Raw genomic sequence first — 12,801 nt, 5'->3', positions numbered from 1 at the left:
TGTGATCAAAGGCCATCTCCCCAGGGGGGACCCCCTGATCCCCCGGTCCAGGTCAGGTTCTGCTACCCTGAGCCTTCCTAGAGCAACACTCCTCTCCACCCTGGCATTCCCCCACGTGGCACGATTCCACGCACACCTGCAGACTGACTGACCAACGTCTGTCTCCCCCGCTGGACCACAAGGTCCATGAGAGCAGGAACCACATCTGCGTTTGTTCACTTTGTACTGCCAGGTGTAGAGCACACAGCAGGTGTGGGGGCAAGTGACTGGCCCACAGGGATCTCAATAAACATTTGCTGAGTGAGTGAGTGAATGCATTTATGGCTGTCTAATGGTAAGTCCTTGCCTGGCGATTTGCAACCCAGAAATGCAGGTTTGCTGCCAGGTTTATCGGGTACCACAACATTTCCTGGTTTTCTCCTCTGCACAGAGTGCGCGTGTGAGTGTGTATGTGTGTGCGCATGAATGGCTGCACTTGGGCTAGAATGGGGAATGAATGAGTCATAACATGAGGGAAAATGTGAATCCATCTCAGGTTTGAGGAACTCCCAAGATTTCACCAGACTGTAGATTTCTCAGGGGCAGAGACTGCATGCTGTCATTCATTTCTGAACCTCAGCCGGGTTTCTGGCACATAGTGGGCGCTTGTGTTGGTTTGTTGAGTGAAATAAAAGGAGGGGAGACGGAGAGGGAGAGAAGGCAAGACAGAAAGGAAGAAAGGGAAGAGGGAAACTGGAAGAGGGAAGAAAGGAGGTGGAGGACAGGGATCCTGGGCAGGGATGGTGTGGACATGCACGCAGCTGGGGCTGTATATCTCCATAAGGAGTACGAATTTGTGAGATGGCAAATATGGACACTAGGCCCCCTCCTACTCGTCTCACACACCCCCGTTGTGAGTGGCTCTGGTGACCCTGCAGAGGCCGCAGAGGGACCCACCCAGCCCCAGCCGCCCTGGCCCTCTAGGCCGGGGCGGAACACTCACCTGAAGGTGGTAGGATGTGATCACAGGTCTTTTCCCTGGACACCAGACGTCCTCCTTCATCTGCCTCATGGCCTGAAGACACTTCCTGCGGCAGCCCCCGTCTTCATCCAGCTGCTCCAGCAGCAAATGTTCAGCCCGCAAGAAGCTCAGCTGCCAGTGATAGTTTGAACAGGCCAACAAGCTAAACCCAAATGACTGGGGAAGAGAAAAACAGCAGGAAACAAAAAGGATGATGCTGGTTGAGGAGAAAGCCATCTCCGAAGCAGTCCACTAGGAGGGGGGACCTGCCACTGGGCGAGCAGCACATCCCACGTGGGGACACGGAGGGAGCCTCAGGGGAGCCCCTTGCACGCAGGCAATTAACTGGGGAGGCTGTGTCCACTTTCTCTTGGGCAGTGGTTCTCCAACTTGAGCCTGCCCCAGAATCACCTGGAGGGCCTGTGAGAACACAAATTGCTGGGCCCTGCCCACCGAGTCTCATTCCCTAGGGCCAGAGCGGGACCCGGGAATCTGCATTTACAACAGATTCCCAGGTGCCGCTGAAGGTTCTGGGGATCTAATGAAATTTCAATTTTCCTTCCGAAGCTGGTTGGTGGTTAGCGATGCTGTGGTTTGGTTAAGGTGAGAGCATCTCTGGTGAGCCGGGACCCTGAAGGCTAATACCTTGATGCACTGCACTCTCTCTGCAGAAGGCCAGCGCTTCAGACACGAAGGCCACCGGGCTTTCTTGGACCAGGCGGTGGGGATCTCCACTGAGGGGGTCAGCTCTAGTTCCACCCGACCTGTGGAGGTTTCCACGGCAACTCGAACTGCAGGGCGGTCCATTAGCATGCTGACCTTACCTGGTGGTAAATGACAGACAATGGGAAGACAAAGCTTGGCTCAACACTAGGGTTCAAAGAAGGAATTTGTGAGCTGTGGCTCCTACCAGCTCCTTGTAACTGATGGGGCAACTTTCAGAGTTTCAGTAGCACACCAGGGCAGGGTGTTTATGTCAACACTAGACAATTAGCTAAGTAAATATTGATAGAAACATTGCTAGAAAATCTCATTGTTGGTGGGGTTTACTTTTTTCTTTCATCCTCCTCCCCTACCTTTTCTAAAAAATTAATAGACTCTTTCCAGAAGGCTCGACTGAAAGAGACAGAGAATACAAGGAAAAGGTGTAGCTTTTGCTACTGTAAGATGAAATCCTAGCACTTTTCTATAACCCTTCCATTCCACCCAGATGTCGACCCCATTTAGGACAGCCTCAGACCCCGTACTTATTCATTTGCCTTTGGTGGAGTTCAGCTTAACCTGTCTCTTTACTAAGTCACAGTCTCAGAGATGGTATTTGTTCCCACCACCCATTAACCAGCCTAGCCTCAGATGGATTTATCATCATAAGCCTTGAAATCATAAAATACTTCAAAGTGTGGCATAGCCGCTGGCTTGAATAGTCAAGTAAGCAGAAAGAAGCCCTCCCTGTCTTTTCCAATCAGGCAAAGAGAGGGAGAGAAAAGGAATGGATCTGGGAAAGTTTTCCAGCTCATACATTAGAATTCATTTCCAGTTTGTTCCCCTTTCTTTCAACAGATACACAGTAATATTTTGTTTGTTTGCTTGCCTTCATCGTAGATAAGGATGAGCCGCCTTGAATCGGGATCTGTTATTTTGCTTTTCCTTGCTCAGAGAAGGAAACGGAAACTCATTTATTAATTGTGTTACGCTGTTCAAAAGGAAAACACTCCTCTCCTTGGCTGGGGTGTGATAAAGAGCTTATTGTCTGCATCTCATCAGAGCTGCGCAGACAGGAACATGACAACGTCTGGCACTTCAGCATTATTTACTGAAAGCACCTCATCAACCTGGCTCAGTTTGAATCTCTTACACGCACTTTCACTATTAACAGTGTCGCAGAGTGAGGAAGTGAGCAAATGTTGGCACCAGCCTGCCTGGCCCACACCCTGCTTCGGCTACTCTGCTAACTCAGTGTGTGACCTTTGGCCTGTTACTTAATCTCTCTAAATCTCAGTTTTCTTGTCTGTACAACAGTTAGAAAAATGATCCTAACTCTAACAGGGTTGCTATGAGTATTAAATGAAATAATCCATGAACGCACCCTCTACATGGTAAAAATCCATTCAACCCGAGCTATTTCCATTACAGAATCTTTCAGAACTATTCTGTCTAGACAAGCAAAAGTACATGCAAATCCTTTTCTTTCTTTACAAGTGGAGTTGCATATTATTCAGCAATTTGGTTTTTCACTTAATTATGTTGCACGGGCATTTTTCATAACTCTTGTGTGTACATATATACACCACACACACCCCATTCTTTTTTTAATTCTAATGTATCTTTTACTTCAATTTACTCCACCAATGAGAAATATATGCAGATGCAAAAGTCAACAAAGTATTTTAAAAGGGAAATGAAAAGGAGGGATTTCTGTTAAAGTCATAAGTTGGATTGGAGATCCCCAAACCCACTGCCAATAAGACATACAAAAGTTTAAAAACATTATTTGTATGTAATGAGACTGCCAGAAAGTAGGAGAATCATTTGAAACTAGCAATGAAGCATGAACAGCTACCCAGGAAAGTACTAAGTGGGAGAATTGCCAAAATACCCTCATGACGTTAAGCCTCGGTACTTACAGCTTCTGTGTATAGAAACTGCACAGAGAGGAAGAGAGGAGGTCTAATGGGCTGAGCCTGGGGCTTATGCTAGGTGGTAAGCCTCACAAACCTGGAATCAGGAAAAGCTGTACCTTGAGGGAAATTATGAACTAAGAGAAATAGACAGATTTTCTGTGGGCTCTGGATAGTTGATTTAATACAAAGAACAACAACAGAAACCAAGCTCTTCCCTCCTCCCTAGAATTTCAAAGGTGTTAGTCACCATCCAGTGGATAGTTGATTTAATACAAACAACAACAACAACAAAAACCAAGCTCTTCCCTCCTCCCTAGAATTTCAAAGGCGTTAGTCACCCTCTAGTGTTTAGGGCCTGGATGTTTACATTCCCAAGTCATCTAGGTACTGTGGTACTTCTGAGAGTACCAGGAAAAATCAAACACAAGTCTTCTTGGAGAAACACACCCCGATATGCACATGGAGTGTGAATGGTGTTGCATAGACAGGGGGTGTGGGGCTCCAATCCATTATCGACACACCTCGTGCTTTTTAAAGGCCGCATGATAGTCCACTAGGCAGAGGTAGCATAATTGATGAAGTCAGTTTTCCTTTGTTAGCCATTAGATGATTTCTAATTACTTACTATTACAAAGCCAATTCAGTAGATATCCTCATGCATATTTCTTTGTGTATCTGCAGGAATGTATCTTTAGAACTGGAATTGTTGAATTGCCAAGTAAGCACATAACAAAAATAAAAATGGACTAGCTGCCCTTTGAAAAAGGAGGCACCAATTTACACTTCCAAGAACAATGCATGAAAATGCCTATTTAACCATACTCACTCCTGCACTGAGCATGATTATATGTCAGCCTACTAGGTGTTTTAGTGTATATTTCTTGAAATGTATGTTAGATGGAGCATTTTTTATTTTTACTAGCCATTTACATTCTTTTTCTGTGAGTCGTGCTTTTCGGTCAGTATTTCTATTGGTCTGCTCATAGCTTTTCTTATTGGTTTATAAATACTCTTTTATAATTAAGGAAATTAGCCATTTTCCCAGTTTGAAATTCACCTTTTTACTCTGTGTGAACAGAAACATGTGTGTGGGCAGGTGTGCACATACGCTACACTGTACAGTAGCTTAGGATTTTGGGGTTGTGAGAAAATTATAATTCGAAAAGATTCATGCACCCCAATGTTCATTGCAGCATTATTTACAATAGCCAAGGCATGGAAGCAACCTAAATGTCCATCAACAGATGAATGGATAAAGAAGATGTGGTGTGTATATATATATAAAATGAAATATTGCTCAGCCATAAAAAGAATGAATAATTTGCAGCAACATGGACAGACCTAGAGATTATCACACTAAGTGAAGTAAGCCAAAGACAGATATCACTTATATGTGGAATCTAAAAAAAAAATAAGGATATAAATGAACTTATTTACAAAACAGAAATAGACCCATAGACATAGAAAACAAACTTATGGTTACCAAGGGTGAAAGGGGCGTGGAGAGGGATAGATCAGGAGTTTGGGATTAACATACATCCACTACTTATAAAACAGATAACCAGCAAGGACCTACTGTATAGCACAGGGAACTATACTCAATACACCGGAAACTAACACAACGTTGTAAATCAACTATACTTCAATAAAAAAGAAAAGAAAAAAAAAGATTTTGGGGTTGTCAAACATAATCAGTTCCTTATGGCTTCTGGCTTTTTGTGTTTTGGTATGTCCGTGGTTCCCAGATGTGCTGTCCCAGCACACTGGAATACTGCAGTCAGTTGGAGGGTGTTGTAGTGGAAATGTGTTAATAACAAAGATCTGAGGTTGATGAGTAATTTGCAAAAGTACCCAGGTTTTGAAGCTAACATCTTGGAAACGGTGCATAACCCAAAGACTGTCTTATCTACGCCAGGGCAGTAATCTATTGAGGCCACGGAAGTGTGTTGTGAGTATGAATTCCATTCTGTGTGTCACAGCATAAAAAAGAGCTAATTCATATTATGGGGATTAGACAGATGTAAAAAGCACATGATTTTTTTTTTTGGAGTCATTCATTCATTTAATTATTCAATTAACACATAACTATTGAGGATCTCCCAGGTTCCAGGCACTGAGCTAAGTATTGGGTATACAGTAGCAAATAAGACAGATATTAGACATATGAACTTACAAATTAATATAAAATTGAAAAGAAGCACATGATTTTATCCTCAATCTAGGGGTGTGAGCTTCAGGAAACACCCAAGCAGAGGGGTTTTTTTTAGAGCAAAATGGAAATGCCAGACATTTTCCTTGTACATTTCCTGATTGGCTCACCTGACAGGTGACAGGTTTCAATTGCGTTTTCGACCAGTTTCCGGAACACCTGGAGGACCTTGGCGGGCACAATGTCTCCATCAATGTTCACATCTGCCTCATGCCACTGCCACAGGCTCTTCAGAAACTGCTCCACCTCCAGCCACTGCTGCAGGCCCTCTGGGTCCCGCAGGGGGCAGGGCAGCCGGGCGCCCTGCAGGGTGTAGTAGCGCCAGCGCTGCTGCCGGGCCTCCCTGTACCCGGCCAGGCCTCTCATCGGGACTGTGATGAGGAGCTGGGTGGGGGCCAAAACCTGGGGTTAGGAAAGGAGGGAGAAGGAGTGTGAGTTCGTAGACTCGGGAGGTGACAGAAGCCCTCAGGGAGCCGCCCTGCTGACCCAGGCCGCTCAGTTAACCACTCAACCCTTAGCAATGTGACAAGGAGGACAGAACTGCGCCCACCTGCCCGCCTGTTGGCAGAGGATTCCGTCTCTGTTGTGCCACTAGCCCATTGTAACGCTTCGGGCAAAGAAATTAACTCAGTGAGGCCTGGGTTTCATGGATCTGCAAGGAAAAAGAGTGAAGTGGACCCGGAACTCTAGAGGCACCTAAAGCTTGAGGGGAGGGGGACAAAAAGCAGGGAGGGGAACTAGTAGTCACTGCTTTCTGCACCTACCAAGCACTGCAATTCTTGTGCATTAGCCTATCTCATGTTCACAGCTACACATGAGGTAGGCTTTGCTAACATTTCCCAGATGAGGAACCTGAGGCTCAGAGGGGCTCCAAGTCTCCCCAGGGACACACAGCCAGTCAGTGGTAGAGCCAGAACTTGCCTTTAGGTCTTCCAATTGCTTGTTCAATGGTTAATTGTCTCTCCTGAGCTGGTTCTTAGTCAAGAATCAATGACCCGGGATGGGTGAAAGATCCGGTATGAATTAAGGGTGGGAAGAGATGGGAGAGGATGTGAAAGAGTTCTGCAAAATGCCTCCCTTTCTTTTTGCTTGTACTGATGACCCACAGACAGTGTTAATGACTAATCCTTACAGAATCACAGGTGACATGAAAGCCTGTTTGTTGAGACAAGGTGAGCTATTGAGATGATTCTAAGTTTAATCGGAAGAAGTAAACACTAAGAATCTACTTACTCTGTTTCTACAGGAACCGGGAAAGCAGTGGTCAGGCCAATAGTCCAAGAGATAGAACAAATTAGTCCACAGTGCAGTACCACCAAAGGGAAATGACCTTTAATCATATCACACAGCAGCCCACTCCACCCTGCATGTTTCCCCATCACTCAGCTATACACTGGAAGAGCCACCTCCTTTCCACGGAAAGTTCTGACAGTGGAATTTGAATAACCTTTGCCCAGGGACCAGTCAGTGGCGAATTCAGGGGTGAACACCGAAATCAGCAATAACTCATTCTGCCTCATTTTCATGGAACAGTAGTATGGATGCTTTAGATGATGGGTGCACATGACTTCTGGTGTCCATTGAAATGTGGTGGGATTAAAACAAGGGAGGGGGGATCTAAACTATGGCATTTAAAATCTATATATTTTGGGGGACTTCCCTGGCGGTCCAGTGGTTAAGACTCTGTGCTTCCACTGCAGGGGGCACGGGCTCGATCCTTGTTCGGGGAACTAAGATCCTGCATGCTGTGCGGCGCGGCCAAAACAAACAAACAAAAACAAACAAAAAATCCCAAATCTATACATTTTTTGAACCCACTTGCATGTGAATCCAAGAACACAACTATCATGTTATTAGTCACAAAAATGGTGGTTAATAAATGCTTATTGAATTTGGGCCAAGATAAAATAAAAGCATTTTTATATGCCCCACTGTAACTATTTTCAAAACTTATATAATATGCAGGATACAGTATATATAAATGCATGATATACTTTAAGCTATGAATTCTAAGTGCGACCACAGAAGGAAATTTCTCCAGATATAGTTCTAGGAAAAGTGGTGTTATGTTTCTATTCCTAGTCACTTGCCTATATTTGTCCTGTTTAGGTTGGCAAAGTAGTAGAGGTGGGCAGATGATGTTCTGACATTCCAGGATCCAATCTAATTTTATAATTTTCATCCTGGAGTAAATTTCCTAAAGTCTGATTCTGTCCCCAAATCCAAAAGTCCCAGCATCTTGTGGGTGGTCCTTGTACCCACCAAACTTGAAATGTACTAGACTAGCAATGGTCTTTCGTTCAGGTACTAATTATTTTGCTTCCTCATTCATTCAACAGAAGTTGAGTGTCTATCATGGGCCACACACTATGCTGGGTGCTAGGAAGGGAGCAATCAAGAAACATGATCCTTATAAGCAAGGAATTTATGGTCTTGTGTGAGAGCTGGGGCATGCATACACATAAGTTTAATACTTATATGAAAGGGGTTCTTGTGTGTCACAAGAAAAATCAAGATAAAGGAGCACAGGGATTTAGAACGATTCAGAGCCTCATTTCTCTCATCTCTAAAAGGGAGCAAACCATAATGTCTGTTCCACTAGGTTGTGTGCAGGTTTGGGTGAGATCATTTCTGTGAGACTGGCTTTGCCCACACTACAATGTTGCATGAATGCTGGTTGTCACACACGGGCCCTGGGGGCTTACAGCTCTGTGGGATTCCTCAGCAGGGACAGAGTTACCAGGCTGCTCCTGCAGTTCCTAAGGGCCACCTCTTCCACTTTCTTCCTTCCCCCACCTGTAGCCCATCCACTATCACTTTCAACTCTTTTCTCACCAATGCCTTGAGTTCCCTCTACCCAGTCCCCAATCTATTAAATGAGTGCTTAATAAGTGAATGTGTGCTTAACTGAACTTTAATTGGTACAGTGGAACATGCTTTGGAATCAGAAGCCACAGGTGGAGTTCTGATTTAAGTGCCTAATATGACTTGATCAAGTCATTTGATTTTTTTAAGCCTCCATTTTTATCATCTGTAAAGTAGGAATGTGGGGCTTCAACTGCAGTAACATCTATGCAATGAGTGTAAATGGTAAATACTAAGAGATCTTGTTAGTAACCTTAGTGGTGCGAGTGCCTGACACATGCTGAGACCACCCCCCCCGTTTCCTGGCTCGCTGGGTGGGCACTTAGAGCCAAGTGACCCACATACCTTAATGTTCTCATTGTACGTGTCAGAGTAAAGGACGGCTTGAAATCGAATGTCTTGGTAGCTGATTTCTGTGGTCAGATGATGGACAATTTTCTGCACCTCTTCCACCATCTGGGAAATCCACTGGCGCCTCAAGTCCACCTGGGTGTGAAAGGATCAGCAAAGGCAGTTATTTCCGGATCAAGCCCCAAGGAAGTGATGAGACAGGGCACCAAGCAGTCAGCTCAGAAAATCCTGCCCTTCCAAGAACTCCGGGAGAGATGAACTTAGGTCTGATGACACTCGTTGGTGCCTCAGTGTTCTCTTCGGAAATAGAAGCGTTGCTCAATATTTATGTAGTACCTGCCTTGCGGTAGGTGCTTTCTAGGTCCTCGGCATGACAGTGAACAGGACAGCAGCGAACAAGATAGAGATACTTGCTTTCTAGTTGAAAATACAGGACACATGCATATGTGTGTGTGTATACATACATACATACATACATACACACAAACATATATACATATATGTGTACACACATATGTATAATGTAAGATCAGGTATAAGTCCCAAGAACAATACAATAGGGTAAGGGACTAGAGAATAAAGGGGCTGCTATTTTAGACCGGGTGGCCAGTGAAGGCCTCTCAAAGGAGGTGAGATTTGAGTGAGCCCTGATGACAGCTTGGGAAAGCAAATTCCAAGGCCCCTAAAGCAGGAGTAAGCTTGGCAAGGCTCAAGGGCCAGCAAGGAGGCCTTTGCTGTGTTTATAGGAAAAGAAGAAGGAGGGTGATAGGAGATGAAGTTGGAAAGGATGGTGGGAGCCAGGCCATCCCACAGGGTTTTGTGAACCATGGTGAGACTCTAAAATGGGATAAGAATGCCTGATGTCCAGGTTGGTGAATATAAAATAGTCTAATGCACATGAACATGTGGCGGATTGTTTTCTGTATGTCATCAATAAATGATGGTTCCCTTCTCCCCTGCGCTCACCCCCTCCTTTGGCTCCTAGACCCTTAAAAAAAGGCGTGCACTGATGTTTCTTCTGAATCTGCACGGCAAGTCTCCAAGAACTGGAAGGGGCTCTTTGTTACGTTGCTCCGGAGGCACCTGCAGGCTGGTGTATGATAAGCATCTCCCTCAGAGATGCTGCAGAGCATGTGTCTTATATGACCTTAAGTATGATGATCAGTTCTATACTAGCTTTTAATATCATCTTCTTGCCACCAGCAGCCACCCACCCCTCTCTGTGTGTTCATCTCACAACATTCATCATGGGAGAACGGACAAAGGGTAGCTTTTTTGCGCATCTGTAAACTATCAAGATTCTGCATCTTTTAGAGTATGTAAGTGGAAGAGAGAAGGTAGTCACAGAGAGGGGCAGGTCATTTGCCATGCCCAAAATAAAGGCAATTGCTTGTAGAAGCATAACTAAGGGTCTCTCCAGTGTAGGACTTCTCTGATGTGCTGGGATTCAATTCCATTTGACCAATTTTTGTTGAACATTCACTTCATGCCAGGTTCTGTGCCTACAGTGTTGTCAAGAGGTTGACAGATAAGATGATAAAGCAAGACCAATAAACTGGAAATTAAAATTACAGCCATTAGTGCTAAGTATAGGTTTGCAAAGGATGCTAAGGGTACGCAAAAAAGGGAAACTGCATCTAGCCTGGAGGCCTTCCTGAAGGCATGGTATATCAGAGTTGTACCTTGAAAGGTTAGCAGGAGTTAACTAGAAAGAGAAGGTTGTTCTAGAAAGAGAAAATGGTAGATACCTAACACAAGGAGCACAAGGGAGAACTGCAATTGTTTCTACTTTGTTGGAGCAGACATTGCCTTGGAGGAGAATGGTGAGGTGGGAGAACAAACGGTGAGAGGTCTTGAAAGTAAAGGAAGAAGAATTTCAAGAATAAAGTCAACAGTAAGTGGCTGAGTGAGGTAAGGCCCTCAAAATGCCTGTAGAGTTTGGTAACTAGAACAGGATTGATGTGTTTGGGGAAACCGTGGGCATCAAGCCAGATGGCAGTGGGTTTAGAGAGAATGGGAAACCAGCAAGTGAAGTCAGAGTTAAGCGACTCCTCCCGCAAGTCTGGCTGGGGGCAGGAAAAAACAAAAACAAGGACAGCAACGGGTTTTTTTCAAAAGGACACACAGGTTCGAACATGTTTAGATGCTGAGAGAAAAGAGCCAGTGAAGAAGGAAGAGGGCAGAGAGCAAAACCCCTGAGCAAGGGTTTCCCGGCTAGGAAGCATTGTGGAAATCCAGAAACCTGGTGAGGAGCTCGTCTCCGTGGGTCAGAAGGAAAAGAAGATGGGTGCAAATGCAGATAAAAGCATAGAGATTTCCTGCCTGACGTCAGCAGGAGACAAGGCAGTGTGCTGACAGTGAGGTGAGAAGAGGAAGGCAGGGGACTTCAGGGTGACAGACGTTGGCAATAGCTTCTCTAAGGGATGAGGGGCCATTTGGGCACATGGGTAAAGGTTGCCAGGCAGAACCAAGACTCAGCTGTGGGTGCATGAGGCCATGGGATACCAGTGGGCTCATTTATAAGAGGTTGTCCAGTACCTCCCGGCCCTCCAGGGGTAACAGTGGAGGTGCTGAGATTAGAGTTTGCTGGCAAGATCTGGAGAAGAGCAAGGGAAGAGGTCAGTGGAGGGCCATGTTTTCGACCCTGGGCAGAGAATGGATGAAGCCAGTTTGGTAGATTAGGGGACATTGGACAAGTTCAGGGGCCAGACATCTGATCAGGAGTAGTGGGAAAAAGTAAGACAAGGGCTAACTAGATAGAACATTGCAGTCAGAATGGCTGGGAAATAGTAATCTCGTATAGTTAAGTTCTCAGAATCTGTTGAGGACTAAGGTTAATTTCCCAAATCTTCCAAGTCCACTGATGTGAGTCCACAGAACTTGACTGTTAGTAACACAGTGGTGACTCTATATATGCAGATACATTTTGTTTCCTATGTTAATAAACGAATGAAAAATTCATTACCATATTGATACTATCAAATATATATATATATTTTTGTGGTACGCGGGCCTCTCACTGTTGTGGCCTCTCCCGTTGCGGAGCACAGGCTCTGGACGCGCAGGCTCAGTGGCCATGGCTCACGGGCCCAGCCGCTCCACGGCACGTGGGATCCTCCCGGAGCGGGGCACGAACCCGTGTCCCCCGCATCGGCAGGCAGACTCTCAACCACTGCGCCACCAGGGAAGCCCTATCAAATAATTTTTAACTGATAAAAGCTTGAAAGTGTGTGTGTGTGTGTGTGTGTGTGTGTGTGTGTGTGTGCGCGCGCACCTAGTGGGAACAGTTCTCCATTGTGAACCTCATCTACAAATTATGCCGCCATTGGATGGTAGAATTTTCTTACCGGCAGGACAAGTCCAGACTCCCCTTAGAAGACACCTATAATTTCTCATTCATTATTCCTCTTTATGACCTGTTTTGACGTGTGAAGATAAAAGTCAGAATAAGGAAATACTTCTCTGGGCATAGAGCCACAAATTCTGGTTTTAATTTTCTTTATCTGTCACTTTTGCTGCCATTTAAACTCAGGATCTTAGAATTGGAAGAGTCTCAGAAATCATCTTGTCTGGTATCCTTTTACAGAAGGCCAGAGTGACAGGGTGGCCCTCCTAATACCGCACTGGTACTTAGCAGTATGACTAGACCTGATGCCCAGGTTCCCCAGCTCTTCTTTCTGTCACACTGTGCTACACCCTCAATTAGGAGTTCCAGAAATAATACCTACCTTTATCCTCTTTCTGAACCTGACCAT

The 12,801-nt window shown here is 45.2% G+C and overlaps 1 protein-coding gene across 17 annotated transcripts in view; it reads right to left on the bottom strand.

The window, feature by feature from the left end:
* MAB21L3 (mab-21 like 3) overlaps positions 1–12,801 on the bottom strand; it is an 84,793-nt gene that overhangs the window by 36,051 nt on the left and 35,941 nt on the right. For all 17 annotated transcript variants that reach the window (XM_060090324.1, XM_060090331.1, XM_060090338.1 and 14 more), the window contains 4 exons: positions 9,041–9,181; positions 5,941–6,232; positions 1,646–1,824; positions 983–1,177 (listed from right to left, as the gene is read on the bottom strand). In XM_060090324.1, the coding sequence (XP_059946307.1) occupies positions 983–1,177; positions 1,646–1,824; positions 5,941–6,232; positions 9,041–9,181 (807 nt within the window). The remainder of the gene's footprint in view (positions 1–982; positions 1,178–1,645; positions 1,825–5,940; positions 6,233–9,040; positions 9,182–12,801) is intronic.

Source organism: Mesoplodon densirostris, chromosome 2, assembly GCF_025265405.1.
Source record: "Mesoplodon densirostris isolate mMesDen1 chromosome 2, mMesDen1 primary haplotype, whole genome shotgun sequence".
Classification (NCBI taxonomy): Eukaryota; Metazoa; Chordata; class Mammalia; order Artiodactyla; family Ziphiidae; genus Mesoplodon; species Mesoplodon densirostris.
Note: the sequence above shows the minus strand (reverse complement) of the source record. Positions and strands in the feature narration are given on the sequence as shown.